The 17,385-nt window shown below is 42.9% G+C and overlaps 1 protein-coding gene across 1 annotated transcript in view; it reads left to right on the forward strand.

The window, feature by feature from the left end:
• Positions 1–17,385, forward strand: part of LOC148830346 (uncharacterized) — a 40,715-nt gene that overhangs the window by 14,330 nt on the left and 9,000 nt on the right. Inside the window, exons 4-14 of the mRNA XM_088921979.1 lie at positions 442–4,024; positions 4,112–4,150; positions 4,936–5,054; positions 7,711–7,858; positions 8,813–8,943; positions 10,748–10,874; positions 11,734–11,769; positions 11,997–12,118; positions 13,639–13,765; positions 15,715–15,860; positions 16,733–16,859. Of these exons, the coding sequence (XP_088778105.1) occupies positions 442–4,024; positions 4,112–4,150; positions 4,936–5,054; positions 7,711–7,858; positions 8,813–8,943; positions 10,748–10,874; positions 11,734–11,769; positions 11,997–12,118; positions 13,639–13,765; positions 15,715–15,860; positions 16,733–16,859 (4,705 nt within the window). The remainder of the gene's footprint in view (positions 1–441; positions 4,025–4,111; positions 4,151–4,935; positions 5,055–7,710; positions 7,859–8,812; positions 8,944–10,747; positions 10,875–11,733; positions 11,770–11,996; positions 12,119–13,638; positions 13,766–15,714; positions 15,861–16,732; positions 16,860–17,385) is intronic.

Below are 17,385 nucleotides of genomic sequence, written 5' to 3' on the forward strand. Positions count from 1 at the left end.
AAGACTTATTAAACAGGAACTAGTCTTTTTAGAAATTAGCAAAAGGTGTACAGCGGTTGTTTTTGAGTGGGGATAGAGTTTTTTGAGTGGTGAAATCACTCTAGTAAATGAACCTTTGTCTTTACTGCAGAAAATATCAGAGCACAGTGAACCAGCCCTTGTTATTTTGAAAACATTGTGTATTTTGTGGTTTACCATTTTAGGAGCCCTGCCATCATATCCATTCCAGGTGGCTATTTGTTCGGCAGTTGTTAATGAATATTTTATAAATAGGTTCTTGAACTACTTATTGAAGCACTGCTCCTAGAGGAAATCTGTTTGATATGCATGATCTCATTTAGTCCACGCGATTGTGATGTTCCATTTTAGAGAATAAATTCTAGAGTTCAAGCTTATTAAGATCTGGTCACCTGAGGGGTTTGTATATTTTTCTGTCCACAGGTCTGTGAATAAAAACATCAGGAATGACCCAGATGTGGAGTCTAATGGAAGCACTGAGGAGAAACAAACCTCAGACCTAGACTCTGATGAACATCGTAGACTGGTGCTGTCCTGTCCCCCTTCTGTCACCTATGCGACCTATGGAGGCCTGAGGCCCACCAAGAAGATGAAAGAAAAACATCCTGACCTGGTGGATTCGCCCATCCCTGAAGGAAAGGAAGGGGAGATGCTGTTGAGCGTCAGTGGAGACGGGAACATCCCATCCGCAGAAGGGGAGAGGGGCAGCAAGGCAGGGACCGTTGGGACTTGTTACGAAGGGGTTGTTGTTTCTTCAGCCCAGGGGTCCAGTTTGGGATTATGCAGCCATGGGCAACCCGTGCCATCGTGTGATCAAAAAGCAACACAGGGCGCCGAAACGAACTCGGATCTGCTTAGGTCTCCAGTGCCGGCAGGGCTGGGCGGTGAATCTCCAGTGGCGAGTGGTTCCCTGTCGGAACACCGTATAACACGGAGTGCCTTAGCAAGGGAAGAAGAGCCAAGCCCGGGCATCCCGGGAGGTTTAGCTCTGAGCTCCCTTCCTGGAGCTGTATCAGGCTCCTCAGCAGCCGCGGAGGTGGAGTTACCAGGTGAGCACCCAGCGGCAGAAGGGGCGCTACGGCTAACCCTGAGCGAGACTCGGAGCGGTGCAGCAGATACCTCAGCTGGGGTCGCAGTCACGATGACTCCTCAAGGAACAAAAGAAGCAACTGAACGAGCAGAAACTCTGTCCCTGACGCAGCCCTCAGCAGGGTCACTGTCAGGAGCCGGGGATGTGCTGCCCAGTGTTGCTGACGGCGCCCAGGGAATTGAGCGCACACAGGCGCACGCTGCCCTCATTGAGCCCGCTGCCTCTTCCTCTTACCAGAAAACCCTGATGGCGGATGGCTTTCAGGATCATATTTCAGAGCTGGGATGGCAGGAAGCAGAGGGTAAAGACAGTCCCCTGCTACCTAAGAAAAGCTCTGAGGTGTTGAGGCCTGTCGACGCTGACATACAGCAACACTGTGATTTAAGGCAAAGCGAAGGCGAGGAGGTCCTGGGTGAGGGGACGGGTCTCCAGGAAGCCGAATTTGACAGAGATGCCTTGGAGCGCGAGTCGAAGCGAATGGTTGATATTATTCTCAGAAATGCTTTAGCGGCCCTTCATAAAATAGAGGCCCGTGAGCGAGAGGGCGAGTGGTTTTCAAGTGTAGGTGAGATCGGTGGAGCAGTCCTGCCAGCTGGACATGGTGATGACGCTGAAGGGCATCGACATGCGGTGGATCTTCACGAAAGGAGTCCGATAGGGCTGGGGGACGAAAGTGGTCCTTCGCCTGTGTCCGCTGAGCAGACAGTCATCTCGCCCATAGCCCACGCTGACGGGGATAGTGCTTCGCCTTCATGTTCTGAATCCTTTGTTGGTTCAGAAATGGACATCAGAATTAATCCAGGGTTTGTTTGTAATCGCAGTCTTACAGACACTCCTGCTGAAATTTTAAACCAGAGTCAGATGGGCACATCGTTAGAAAAACCAAGTAAGGCGCTCATTTCCTATCCACCTGAGAGACATGAGTATAATGAAGGTATTGCGATGGACTTACCACTTAACAATAACGTCAAACCTGTCAGGCAAAGTGTGGGAACCGGTGAACCTTGCAGTGGTAAAAACGCAGATGGTGTTCTGACTCAAAAAGGCAGGCTAATTGAATCACATGAACTCTTGTTACAAAGCCAAAGTCCTGTAAGAGAACATGACGATGTTACTCCAAGACAGTGTAATGTAATGACCAACCAGACTGAGTTACCCTCAGTAAAAATTAATAAAGATAAAGTACAAGTACCCCAAGCAGAACGAGACCGTGATTACGATGGGGTTATATCAACTAAAGCGACTGAATTAATCAATGAAGTAATGTGTTTAGCCAAAGCTACAATTTTAAGTGATAAACATCATGGTTTATCCAACTCCTGTAATGGTGAAAAAGAGATTATGTCTCAACTCGACACTGGTGATTTAAACCGGACAATCGATGTGAAAAACACTGTTCAGCTTAAACAAGAACAAAAAACAACTATGTCCACTGCCCATTCAAGGGATAGGCCTGCAGGCAAAACACTGGTTAATGAAACTCAGTTGGCACGCTCTGTCCATCCCAACCTAGCTTTAACAGACAAAACTTTTAAAGCTGCGGAACCTGTCACTCCATCAGACAAAGCAGAACTTTCACAAAGTTCCAAGGAAAAAGTAACCAGAAACGGGGCCCCAGACAATGAACCTACAGTGCATTCCGCTGCCGAGATCGATTTCTATGGTAATGGCTCTGAAACGAAACCGAATGGCCTTAATAATACCTGTCAGGTAGAACAAAAGAGACTGCAAGGGCAACAAGCAGAGGGCTATGCAGATGGGGCAGGTGATCAGAGATTCTTGTTAGTTCAGAGTTATTTAGCAGCTGTAATAGAGGATCAGTCGGACTCTGATGGTAGCGATGATGATGGTAAACACCAGGAGACTCGGCCACTGCGTGTGGATGCTTCACGTGAAGGGGAAAGACCCACATGTTCAGACGGGCAGAAGAGCCATGCAAGCAGTGGAATAAACCCAGCCCTCTGCGCTGGTAACGAAGAGAGGCGGGCGTGCAACGCCGTGGGTGCACAACATTCTCATCCGCCACCGGCGCAGTGTGCGGGCTCCATTTCTCTCAGACAGGGTGATGACATAAAAACTGCAGGTCTGAACCCACTGGATAAGAAGGGACATCTGGATGGACTTCACAGTGTGGGTATAGGGGTGCCACTGCCTCCCCTCCTCCACAGACCTAAGGAATTGGACTGCCGTGAAGGAGGCTTCGACGTTATAAACGAGGAGGAGGAGGTGGCAGACGCGGTGTTTGTGAATGGCTCAGGACCGGCGCTCAGCCCCACGTTAAGGAAATACAAAGTGTACCCCTTTTCCCTGTCCCCCATATACGAGGAGGAGAGCTTTCGGGAGGATGCGAGCATGGAGGACCTGCCAGACCAGCCGCTGACCGAGGAGGACGTGAGGAGCGTGGAGCAGCACGCCTCTTCCATCCTGTCGCTCCTGCAGTCCGTCAGCGAGCGCCTGCAGCTCGGCGCCTTCCGCGACTCCGGGGAAGAACCTCCCGAGGAGCCCTCGGCCCCTCTGGAGCGTCCCTTGTGGGATTCCCATCCGGAGGGAGAGTTGGAGCCCTGCCAGGCAATAGGCGAAGAACAAAGTATTCCGACAAGACGGCTGTACGAGATGGCGGAGGAGCTTCCGTGCTCAGGGAGAGACATGGAGGAAGCCGATTCCTGTGGTTTGTCGGGACAGTCGGTGGTGGAGTTCCCCAGCCAACCTTCTGAGGAAGAGCCAGCAAATCCTGCATCGTCATCTAGTTCTTCAGCTGCCACATGTACTCCAATCTACCAGTATATGATGGCAGCGAGGTCCTTGCCGTCAAAGCCTCGCAGTCAGAGTATCCAGCCTCGCAGCATGCTTTCCTGCTTCAAAGGAAGTGGAGGTCCATCACCTGCCATGGCTGCAGAAACGGAGGCCCCGTTAATGGTAAGACTGTGAATTGTTAAGACGTACAGTATGCACCACTGCATCTTTAAATCGCGGCTCTGAATCCCGTCTTCCTTTCTCTTGTAGAATTCGATCGACCTGAAAGTCAACCCGAGGCCTGGAAAGGTAGGTTAAGACAATTGTAAAACAATTTTTTTCGAGCATCAGTTACAAAATGTACCCCCAACACACTTGCAGTTGTCAACAGTTTAGGTCAGGAGATGTAGTTAATATTTTGTGTGGGTTCGATTTCACCCACTCTTCATTTCGTGGGCAGTGTGCAGCGTGATTATTGGTTTTAGTCTCGGTATAGAACTGAGGTAATGTTGACTTGGGGCCAAATATATCCTTTTCTTTTTTCTAAAGTAGACTTCAGGCATACAGTTAGTAGCTGTGTCTCCCATCTTTTGTTGTATCTTTAGATTTGTTTTGTAGAGATAAAACAATATGTGTAAGTGATGCATGATTTTATGTTTTAAGACTTGGAATCATTAATGATCTTGTACCTGGTCCACATAAACACAAAACAAAGACATGATAAGTTCTTTAATAAAAGGATCAGCCAACAAATTTTATTTTTAAAAAGGATTCTGTTGGTAATCCTTCTCTTAGTCTATTTCATAGGACTACAAACAAGGGGAGGCCATTCTGGCATCTTGCTCATTTAGTTCTTCGTAGTACATATAGTACGCTACCTTTAAGAAATCACAAGCAAAGAATGATATTTCCATAGTATTAAAGTAAAATGTAAAGCAAGTAAATCCAAATACTGACTTGGTTTTAAAATGGAGAAGCCTGTTGTGGTATCGCTTATTTGTACTGTAGAGGCTGTGATTTCTACGTCCTTCCTCATGTTCTCTGTGTTTTGTAAGCCATCTGGAAGTAATGCTGCCCTTTGTCTTGTGCATCAGCTGGTCCTCTATGATGGTGTCAGGTTTACGGGGAGAAGGCACGAGATCCAGGCTGACGTGGAAGACGCTACAGGGATGGTCTTTGCTCGGGGAGTCTCCATCAGGGTGGTGCGAGGATGGTGAGAGAGCGGCTGCTTTTTTGGTAAAAAGTCCGTAGACTCCACTCTTGATCAAGAGAGGAAGAGGTGTATTATTTATGCCTCATTTATCTACACATACAGCTATAATGGAAAAAGAAACAAAAAAACAAATTAAGAACCGCTGCGTGACGCAGATTGGTGATACTGAAGGGGGAGGCAAGCGAAGCTTGGAATAAGCAAGCCATTCAGACCGATGTCTGGGCAAATAAAATGTTTGTCCAGCCCTGGTCCTGAGGAAAATAAAGATTAGAGTTTGAGCTGGGAGTCGCTGGACCGCAGTGACTCCTCATGTGCACACATTTACAGTTTTCCAAGTGTTTCTCGGACAAGCTCTAGTTTGGCGAGTTAGAGCAAATTCCCCTTGAGGGGTAGTGACGGTGTGCTATTTTTCAATTTTTCATACCCGTTTCTTGAGTATTTGCAGTGCCACTCATTCTAGCTTTTGCAAATATTAATTTCTTCTCTCCAGTCCTAGCAATGTGCGAAACGCTCATTGCTCTCAGTTCACTTGCATTGTGAATTTAATTAATCACATAACTTCTCAATTTTCCATAAATGCAGGAATATGACGGCACATTTGTTTTTTTTTTCTGACTGTGTTTTTCAGCATTTGACTTTAGTCTTGGGGGGAGGGGGTGTTTGTACATACAGTTGAATAAGTGGAGTTTACCAGGCTTGTATAAAAAAATATGTAGTTTTCATAACCTAAAGCAAACAGAAATATAGGGAGTGCATCTTTATAACTACTCTATTTCCTGTTTTCATCCATTTTTCTAGGTTTCTAGTTTTCTGGTTTGCTGTAATGTATGACTTTGGTGTTGATCACATGATTGAATCATATGGAATAGATTGTAATGAAAGCACAATTGTTTTAAATGCTCCATTAAGTTTAATCACCTTGTAGCTGTGAACCTTTTCTCTTCTGTATACACCGTGCACACGGTTTCCTTGTTCATTAAATGACTGAAGCGGGGAAAAAAAGCTCATCTCCAGCTCAGTGCAGTCTGGGACTCATATTTAATGAATGACACCCTTCCATTTGTGTCCAGAGGCCTGTCTGCAGAGACCCCGTTCTGCTACATTATTGATACTGTTTTGTGTGAAAATCTATTTTTCCACCAAATAAAAAAAAACACAGGAACCTCAAACAAGGACCTGCTTGTGAGAGGGTTCCAGAGACTAACTAGTGAGATTGAAGCAAGTCATTTCCCCTGCAATGTTTACTGTAAGCAAACCCCTGATGTTTTAATGACTCCTTATATTTCCCTTCACTGTCCAATATTCACTTCCTTCAGTGTTACACTGCAATAGATTTATTACAAAAATGAGTGCCTTCTTTCTTAATTATTCTACTCATATTGAGTTTTATTCCATTTCTATTACATCTATTATTATGTAACCTTATTTTCATAGCCTCAATTTTGTGATTTTTGTGTTTTTGTGATTTTTATGATTTCTGTGATTCTTGTGGAAAAGACATTTCATTGCCAGCAACTACTGCTGCACGCTGTATTGTTGTGCGTTTGATAAATAAACTTTGATTTGATTTTTTGACTTGACAAACTGCAGTTGATCAACTGCAATATATGGCCGTACTCTAAATACTAATGCAGAGAAGGACTTATTGCTGATGTCTACTTTACCATTCTGTAGGACATTACATTATGAAGTGAATCATTTAGTGAAAGTAGTGAAAGAAACGATATGCTGTGCCCTCATACCAAAGGTCACCTGTTCCCCAGGAGATATGTTTTGCTTGTAGAAATCTACCTCCTTACAGTCGGTAGGAAGATTTTTAGAAATAGTGTTTCTGCCATGGGGCCTGTGCATGACACACGCTTCCTCGTTTTCAGGAGATTCGCTCTGAATGCCGATATGTCTTAGCCGTCTTTTCCTTCCCCGAGTATCTTGGCTTTGCTGACAAGCTATTTGTAACCGCGTTCCTCGCATTGGGATAACTGATCCTGTCATCTTCAAAGTGGAAATCAGACACTGTAAAAGCAGAGTATTAGTTTTATGGGGGACACATGCTGCTAGGGTCAGAAAGTCACTTTAAAGGAGAATAAGAATGGTTGATTTTTTCTGACATGGGACTGTCAGTGCAGTCTCCGAGGAAAATAAATAGTTTTAAGAGTTCACTCTCACACAAAAACACACATAAATAAAGGTGTAATCATTTTGTTTTCGAATAATTCCGAGTGTTTATTTTTGGCGTATCAGCCTGTGACGATCGTCCACGGTTAGGATAGGGAGGGGATGAAGTACCCAGGTCATGTGTTTCTTTTTAAATCTGCTGACTGGTTCTCACTTTCAGGCCATCGGCTGCAGGTCAGCACATTTCTTTTTGTGGCCGTGCTCAGTCGCTGTCGTTACGTGGTGCGAGTCAGTTAAGTTCAGTTCAAAAGCGAGGGTGATTTCCACTTGTTTTAACTTTTGGCATGTCAGGGCTTCCTTCCCCCCTTAAAATTCTATGGGAGGAACAAGATTCCTGCTGCTGGCTTGCTCAGTTCCTAGCACTGGCTCGACTTGAAAGGTGTTACGTAACTGTTTTAGCGCTGCCGCGGTGGGAACTGTTAGCTTGGCTGTGCACAGAGGTTGAAAGCATGGGTTCAAGTGGACTTCTGTCTGTTTCCAGCTGGCTGCTGTATGGGGAACATGGCTACCAGGGGCCCTGTCTGGTACTGGAGGAGGGAGAGATGGTATTGAACCATTTCAGTGGCTTCAGAGGAATGGAAAATAGCCCCTCAGTGGTCCATATTGGTTCCATTAAACGGGCAGTGAAGGTATCGAGTTTTTGTATGTTCTAAAGCTTGTATTATTTGTTCTGTTGCAAGGTGTACTTTGTAAACATCTTATTCATACTCATTTTCCCCATTCCGGAATTAAAGACAAAAAATAAATAGCATTCACAGTTACATACATGCCTGACAGTGTATTTAAGACCTCTAAAATCAGATCCCTGTAGTTTCTTTCTTGAGGGGGCGTGTTTCTTGCTAGGCGTGTTAACTACTTCGGAGGTGAGATACGACATATTGACACAGAAAGCATGCATTCCTGAGTGATCCAAAGGCTGAGCTATTTTAAGGTGCACTGTGTAGACAGGCCCACAGCATACCGCAGTGGTCTTCTAAGAGCTGTCGCACATCAGTGCAAATTAAAAAATGCAGCCAATTCAGATCTAAAGGCCAAAAATATCCTCTCTTCTGGGTATTGTCATGCCCTAACGAGAAGGCAGTTCAGTTCGCTGAATGCTTTGTAGAAGTGTGCATTGCACTGCTGACAGTGGAGCCAGATCATATGCACACCATTTGATGAAGTTTCCTCTTTCTCAGTTACATGAGAAACCTATATATATATACTATATTGAAACCTAAAATTGAGCGATTACCGTAATATGGTCCTTACACAAAGATCAGAAGATAAAAGCAGCACACTTCATTTCATTTTGATTTTACAAATATTCTCCATACATTTCTGGTCCTTCCAACCAGTTATTCTGGTTATTATCAAAGTGGATAATTTTCAATCCTAGAGCGTATTCAAACATTATAGACCAGGCATGATAGTGTAGTAATATTACAAGTCTTAATAAATGTAATGTTTTTCTTCTTTCGAGTTTAACTGTGGTATGTCCTTTTTCAAGGCTGCAATATGTCTGGCAGCATTGTAGTTACTTGAGTTGGTCAACTTATAAATTCATAGTGCACACGACTAAATGACATGTTTCTCTTTGTTAGGATAACTGCATTCCAGAAATTGAGCTGTGTTGCCAGGAAGGAGCTCCAGTGTGCTTCCAAAAAGAAATTGGCAGTCTTGAAAACCATGGCAGAGGGATTGACCTGGCATCTCTCACTGTCAAGTCAGGATGGTAAGAGGATGATTTTTCTGCTTTGCATCAGAATTGAGTAAGAACAAGGTCTGATGTTTGTTTTGCAATTGATAAAATACAGGTTCACAGGTGGAAAATGTACCTAATAAACAAAGCATATTTCATGTTGTAAAATAATACAGTATATGGCTCTCAATTTTAAAATTCTTGCTTGTGGTCAATATAGACAAACATAATACCAGGCATCCGTGCTTTGACCATGAGCTTGTGAATATTGAATAATTCAGATGTTCTGATTCCGTAAGGATAATGTACTTTTTGTATTTTCAGAAGGGCCCATTAAGTCCACATCTCAAAGTTGTGTGACAGCATTAATGTTGAATCTGAGCTCTCCCTAATGCGAAAAGCATACCTTTGTCGAAGAGGTGTTTCCTGTAAGGGCACTGCGGCTGTTCCTATCAAATGCCTTATCAGAATGCTAACACTCGCAGTGGTGGAATGTAGGAGGCAGTTACAAATATCCCCCTTAAAAAGCCATTGAAATGCAGTTTCCTGGTGACTCACTAAGCAAAGGAACTCCCTCTCAATGTGAATGCAGTGCACTCTGCATACAGGGTCACACCACAAATGACTTCTGGCTTCTTCCCTCTGAGTTGCATATATTTAGCTAAAATGGTTCTTTCAAGCAGGACGCTTCAAATGAATGCAGTCAGTGGTACACTTTAATATTGCCACAGTTCAATTTCTACACCCCCTTCCTGTGAAAAAGGGTCTTTTTTGTATTGTTTTATTAATATGGATTCAAAAGGAAAGCTGCACCACAATACTGCATATTGGAAAACATCCACTAAATTGCATTTTGTGCACATCACATTATTTTCCTAAGCTATTTATTGCATGCATAACTTGGTAACCAGAGCAATTTGGATGACTTCAGTCCAACTGTGCTTTATTTAAAGGACTAACATAATTTCAGTCTACACTAATTAATACCTCAGTGTAAAATGCACTCATTTTGCACCCTGTTTAAAAACTAGAACAAAAGTATAACTTCCCATTCTGTATTTTAATGATATTGCCGAGATTAAAAAAATAATTGTCCATTAAATTGATCTTCCTTTTTAAATGACTTTGCTTAAAGTAGTTTGCTATGCAGTAAACAGATTATTTTTTTTCTTCTCTAATGCCTTACTGAAATATTTTATTTCACAAAAGGGTGTCTTTGCTGTAATTGATTTAAATATTTACTAAAATCAGGGGTGCACATCACATGTGCCAAGCATGGAAGTACAAAGCTTTAGCCACAACAGATAATTTCCTGAGGAGTATCAATGCATTCGTCATTAGGTCACTCACTGGTGTCAAGTGGGTGCTTCATCAGACCATGTTAATCACAAAGAGAAGTTTATTTTGCTGCATCACTTTTGACAACTCACCAGACAACATAAAACCTGTTTGTAGACTAGGTGTGTACTGTACATCTCTGGTGCTCAAGATCCACTGTGTCTTTTGGTTCAGCTCTTATCCAGTTGGACTGTTTGCTTAATTAGGCCATTTTATAAATCATTGAGGTCTCAAGCTGATTAAATGCCAAGAGGTATCTGTATAATGTACTAGGCTGCCTGCTGCCCTCCAGGGACCTTGGTTGTCCTCCACTGCTGTTGTTAATTATGTTTTTCTTCTGTGGTGTCTCTCCATTGGTTCTGCTAAACAGAACCCTCAGTCAGTCCACAGAATAGGCCCAGCCACCATGTCCATATTGTGTGATGCAGCATTGTAAATATTGTTGCATAGTGCCAGCTCTGAAGATTTTTCTTATTGACGTATCTTCTTTTTTTTCCAGTTGGCTTGCCTATGATAGCATCAACTTTGAGGGTAATTACACCCTGCTGGGAACAGAAGGCTCTCAAATACAAGATCCCAGCAGAACCCGAGTCACTTGTGTCAAGTCACTTCGTCCTCTGAGAATGGTAGGGTAAAAATCGTGCAGTTTGTCATGAAGCGATGATGGAAAGTTCAAAATCCAACATACAAAACTCTGGCCTCCTGTTTTCTGTTGTGTTTGAACATCACCTTAACCTCATAACTTCCATTAGTATCCTTGAGTCCTTGTTTGTTCTGATGTCGTCTGGTAAAGAAACTGTGAGGAGGTTCTGTACTGTATATGACAATCGGTTCTGTTTATGAAATTCCTTCAAGTCCAGGAATAGATCTGGTTGCTCATCATCTTTTGGAATATTTCCAGGGCAGGACATGTTGTTTGTATGAATGAACTCCACTTTCATATTAATTCTACACTTTACACAATTCTAGCATGTTGTCACCCTTTTTTTTTTACTTCCCCACACTGCCTGGAGGAGAAGAACAATGAGTCAACCTTAATCCCCAAAATCTTTTAGATATTCTGCTTTCCCAAGATGAATGTCATATTCCTCCTAATATTTGTATAATTGTAATTCTTCCTGTGTGGGTTATCACCAGTGTTCCAGTATCCTCCCACAGTCTAAAGACATGCTGTCTAGGTTAATTGGTGTCCTTGTGTCTCTTGTATGCATATGAGTACCTGTGTGTGTTCTCTAGCACTGGACAGGCGTGTATCTTGCCTTGCTCCTGTTGTCCAGCACGTATTGAAAATGGCTCGATCCATTGGAAGACCTTCAGTCAATAATGTGAAATCTGCACTGATAGGAGGAGATACTGTAGTCAGCCCTCTCTCCTTTCTGCACTGCAATATAGTTACAGTGCATCACCCAGCTGCCTGCTGACAGTGCAGGTGAACAACTTGTCCTCTGACCACTTCGATAATGTCTACGCTTCTCTGTCATACAGGGGGGACTCAAAGTACAGAACCCTATGGATCCTAAGGTGAGGAAAATGCATTTGTTGTTATTTCTGAACTGATTGTATTGTATGCGTTGCTGCTGTTCCCTTTTGTATTTATGCTTATGTTTGCATTTTACCATGGTGAGCCGACTTTGTCAAGTGCTTTCAGATGTCATTCTTGACGGAAACGCGCCGGGTACAAGTGATTAACTGACGTTGCAGAGGCGATGTCGCGATGCGGATTAATGATCGGTCTCTCCCTGTCCTAGATGGTTCTGTATGAGCAGGCCGCCTTCCATGGGCGATCCAGGGAGCTCACTGATAATATTCCCAGTGTGGCAGCACTAAGAGATCTGGAGGAAGTGGGGTCACTGCGGGTCACTGGTGGAGTGTGAGTCACCGCTTACTGCTTTCCTGAGCTGCTCTCTAACTGCACCAGCTGCAGCCCCTGATGAAGACAGATGTCACACCATTAGCTGAGGGTCTGCCTAATTAAGACACTCCATATTAAGACAAGGCACAGGCCTCTATCTGCTTAATGTAATGCTCTTAGCCTAAGGACTTCAATATTCCATTTGTGCCTCTAGGAGCCCTCTACCCATGGGTGGTACACTCTGAAAATGTGGTCATGCTTTATTCTGGCTTGTGCTTTCTTTTTCCTTTTTGAGGTGTGCCTATGTTTTAAGGTGTAATCAACAAGGAATGAGTTTCGCAACTTGGTCAGATACTATTACTCTGGAATGTTACTCTAATCCAGTGAAAGAAAACAAGGCGACGTTGAGCTGAATAGCACTGGAACAGCCCGCCTCCCTGTGCAAATAAGAAAGTGGACTGTTAGAGGAAGGAGAAAAAGAAAAAAAAAGACGATTTTTTAATGACACTAACCCCGTTAGTGAATGTTTCTGAATAATCTTTGTCACTCCCACTCTCACTATTGAGGAGTTTGAATCTATTAAAACCATTTGCATTCTATATAGACACAACTCAAGTTCCTGATAGCAGTAAAATGTGTGTAAAAAACAGTCACATTATATTTTATCTGAGAAACATGACAACAGTTCACCGTGAAATCTAAAATATATTTTTTGTTATATGACCTTCAAAAGTCAAAGGCCAGATCCTTTTATTTGATATTTTCAGGTCATTCTGAATTTTTGATTGTTAATCAATATTTCACTCCCTTGTTCATAAGACAACTTGAACTTTATCCTTCATTCTTGGGGGGGAAAAAAAAGAAAACCAGAGAAACAGACTATGTACATATGCTAGGATAGATCCCCATCGATCCTTCATTTTCTTGGGCATTGCAGAGATTGTTGAAGACCCTCACTGAAGATCTGCTGCCTTTTCCACACCCAGCACTGACTCCTTACAGCGTGCACAACTTGGCAGCAGCTCTGGGGGTTCTGTCATCCCTTAAAGAGATTACATTCATGCCATCAGCATGGAAAATAAGCTTGTGGGTGAAGATGTGCACTACACTTGAGCTTTGGATTGTGAGGCTGGGTGTCTGCAACTTCCACCTTTTTAAAATTAGTTCTGCTTCAGTGTGTCTGACTTCCCATCAGACATGGAGGAATAGAAATACTTTCAGATTCCAGTTGCCGTTTTCTGCAGTAATGGTGACACTCTTGTTTTTATATCCTTTTTATACATTGGTAAAGTAACTATTCCATAGATACTTACCAAACAAGTGGTTAGTCAATCTTTTACTGTACATCTGGTGACTCCGTGCTTCACTTTACTGCACAATTTCCTTTTTGCATTGATGAAATTGGTTTAAGAGGGATGCTATCAGTTAGATAAAGGTATTGCAGAATAAGCACTTGTTTTTTGTTTAGCTTTCCCATTAGATGCGCACGTGAGTACTTTGAAGGCTGTGCTGTAATTATCTCTCCTTCTGTTTCACAGGTGGGTGGCCTATTCGAGGGAGAACTACAAAGGAAGTCAGTATTTGCTTGAAGAGGGTGACTACGCCAACTGGCATGCATGGGGTGGATTGGAAAGCACCCTGCTGTCGTTTCGTTATATCCTGGCTGTAAGTACTCGCGTGCAAAGTACAGCTTTAGGACTCCCCCGTTTTAAGTAAATGTTCTTAAAGACAGTGCTATCCCTGTGCTGTTTAAAAAAAAAATACTGGACGCTAATATCAAACGTACAGACTGGGCACATATGGGATTCTGAGGAAGTATATCACAGTGTAGTCAATCCCCCAGTTATACTTGGGCTGTAAATCATCCAAAGGAGTATAAGTGAAACTGTATGCAAGATGTTGAAAGTGGGCCAGGTCTTTCATTAGCCAGTGACATGACCCAATTAACTGACAGCAAGCAAGCGCATACGAGACGCCACAGACAAACGCTTTACAGAAATAATTCAAGCACCACCTCCGTCGCAGGTTCCTCTGAAGCTCCAGAAGTTCTTCAGTGGAGCTCTGTCGCAGCTGTTTGTTAATGTAGCTCGCAGAGCTCCGCCTCCGAATTCATATTTTTGGAGCTTGTGTTGGCTCATCAGCACCTTTAAAAATAATAATAAAAAAAAGATTCAGCTTGGGAGCTCCGTTTTTATTCCTCCCTCATGGCCCCTTCGAGTTTCCAGGCAAAAGATTCTGACTCGTTTCTTTTGATCAGCTGCTGCCACAAGAAAAATCGCCCAAAGGCTACAGCCTCCTTTTTCAGACACTTTTTTCAGAAGTGCAGCATAACATAGTGGCCGGGTGCCAGGCAGTGTTGGTTTGCAGTTGAGTCTCAGCTATACTGTGTGTAAATATATATATAAAACATCATTTTCGGTCCATATCAGTCTTGCTTTGCTTATTCGGTCCTCAGCATTTTTCTCTTTTTTCAAGAATAAAAAGAGCAGGTATGCATAAAAACCCTTCATTTTAACCAAGCAAAAGAGCAGATTTAAATAGGTTTACAAAACAGCACAGAGTTCTTCCCCATCATGGAACATTACCTCTTCATAAAACCCATGAGGACCTAATAAGATCTTTTTTAATGGCAGTAGCATTCCAGTCGAAAGCACCTGATTGTACGGTATGCGATATGGTTACAGTATGCACATAGTAATTCTGTCCAATTCCATATGCATTAATGTTATGCAGCCCATCTGTTTATAAGTCTCTGTTAAAAAAACCTTATGGAAGGCAAATCCATCGGTTTGACTTGGCTGCTGTTTGGCAGCAGTGTTTGAAGCTGTTCTCTCATCTCCCAGCTCACAGAGATTCTTGAAGCTATTTTCATTTTGCGGATTTCTCATAGAGGACTTACGATGACTACAATCCCTCCATGTGTCATTTTTCATCACGGGATGTTTTTAATACTGCATAGACAGGAAATGAAAAGGCATGCTCCACATTTTCAGTGAACTTTAAAAATGGGGTCCAATCCTCAGGGTTTTTACTTACATTACCTTTACTTAATCAAACACTCCTCTACAGGTTGAAACAGGAGCATCCATACAGATCAAGAGTAACTTTCAGCTTGATGAGGATGTATACATGCCTGTTAATTTTTGTAAGACTGTTTTTATAAGGATATTTTGGTTATAAAACAGATAAATGATTGATAAAAGGAACTCTTTCCATTAGAGTTGGCAAGTATCATTACTGCAAAATGAAAGAAATTGTCCCTTTAAATTGTTTTTTTTTCTCTCTCTCAAAACTTAACATGCTATGATGAAAGTGTTAATCATCTTGAAGTGAAGTGAAGCACAGGATTAATGCTATAAATTAATGTACAGTATTAAATTAATGTTTTATAATTTACATAGCATAATGTGCATTCTAAATTTGACTTAACATATGTAAATTGAAAATATATACATGCATTCATGAATGCATACTGTGTATATCATTGGCCAAATGAAATGATGCATAAATCACACTCTGTAATGATCGCAAGGATTTTCACCGACAGGTCTAGTTCAGTTCGTACTGATTTTTAATTGGGGAAAACTGCATTTCCCCTCCTGTTGTTCCTGTAGGACTTCATGGGGCCTTCGGTCTCATTGCTGGAAGGACCACACTCGCCACACGCCAAGGAGACTGATATCTCTGACCTTGACGTGCCTGATCTGAGGAGTCTGGGCCTGGCGGGGGGAGCAGATTCTATCCACGTGAAGAGTGGAGTGTGAGTATGGAGCTCAGTTTACTGCAGGGGTGGGCGAAAGCTACGTCAGCAGAGATCTCTGGCATTCCCCCGGCCTCTCTTCCTCTCATTTCCAAAGGCGCAGTGCGAGGTAGAAGCAGCAGGCAGCAGCAACACTATATCCTCGCTTACTACACTCCGCAGCATGCTTCCTTGGAGTCCTCTCAGGCCTGCAAGTCTTAACAGGCGGTGAATCAAATTAATGTATCATCAGAGTAATCATGTAGAATGACCTTTGACCTCTGCCAAACTGCTGGCCATATTGCTGAGTTACTACAGCAGGTTAGAATATTTACACTTGCTTATTAATCTTCCTTTTTCTTCCTTGAATTCTTTTTAAAGCCCCAGTTTTATAGGGCATTTAATAATACTACTTCTCCGTAAGAAGAAAAGAAACAGAAAAAAATCACACAATGGGAGGAGACAGCGGAATAACTCGGTTACAATAAGGGTTTGGAATACAGTAGGAAAGCAAGGAGGCAGACAGAAATGCAATCCTTGCTGAAGAAGAAGGATTTGAGCCTGGATTTGAAAGCGCTCAGGGTATTTGACTCTCTGATATCCTTGGGGATAGAATTCCAGAGCTCTGATGTGTAGCAAGAGAAGGCCCTGTCACCCCTAGAGAGTAGACAGACTTGGGGGCCGAACAGAAGCCCAGACTCAGATGTGCAAAGGTGGGGGTAGAAAGATAATGAGTCAGATAGGTACTGAGGAGCCAGGCCATGTAGAGACTTATAGATGAGCATGAGGATTTGAGAAAGGCTGCATCTTATCATTTCCCTGCTGTCTGGGAATGAGCCTAATTAGCAAGGCAGGATAGTGAGCGTCGTCAACTGGGACCTCCTCTCTTGCAGCTGGGTGGCGTACAATCAGCGGTGCTTCTGTGGAGAGCAGTATGTCCTGGAAAAGGGAATATATAAGAACCTGCTTGACTGGGGCGGCTCAGACAACACAATAATGTCCATCCGGCCCGTCCGTCTGGTACGTATTGGCTTGGAAAAGGGCTGCAGGTGCGGAGTCTCATTGTGCCTTTAAATGGAATGGATTCAGTTAAGTTCATGCCAGCTCACGGTGGAATAAAAGAAATGAATGTGGTTCAGTTTAGGAAATGTACTTACTGTGGAATGACAATGGCAAGGACGTACGTATGTGGATGATAGACAAACACAAGGGATTTTTATCTTCCCATATAAACAGTTAATCCACCCGACATGCACACCTATTATTACATTGCCCTCATTTTTGTGTTTTTGATATTTTTCTAAATGTCATTAAATGTCTGTCATACACCCCTCTGACATGAAAGCAACCAATTTAAACTTTAAAAACCTCAAAATGTAATAATTATGAACATTTTGGACCAGCTTTTGTTTCCTAAGCAATTTATCTTGGCTTGTGATGTCTCGGTAGAATGAGGACTTTTTTTTTCCCTAAGCATTCAGAATTTGGTCAAACATTACTCTGTTTGGAGAGAACACCCCTGTAGGAGATGAGATGATTTCTACAT

Source organism: Atractosteus spatula, chromosome 7 (genome assembly GCF_055471065.1).
Source record: "Atractosteus spatula isolate fAtrSpa1 chromosome 7, fAtrSpa1.hap1, whole genome shotgun sequence".
In the NCBI taxonomy this organism is placed as follows: Eukaryota; Metazoa; Chordata; class Actinopteri; order Semionotiformes; family Lepisosteidae; genus Atractosteus; species Atractosteus spatula.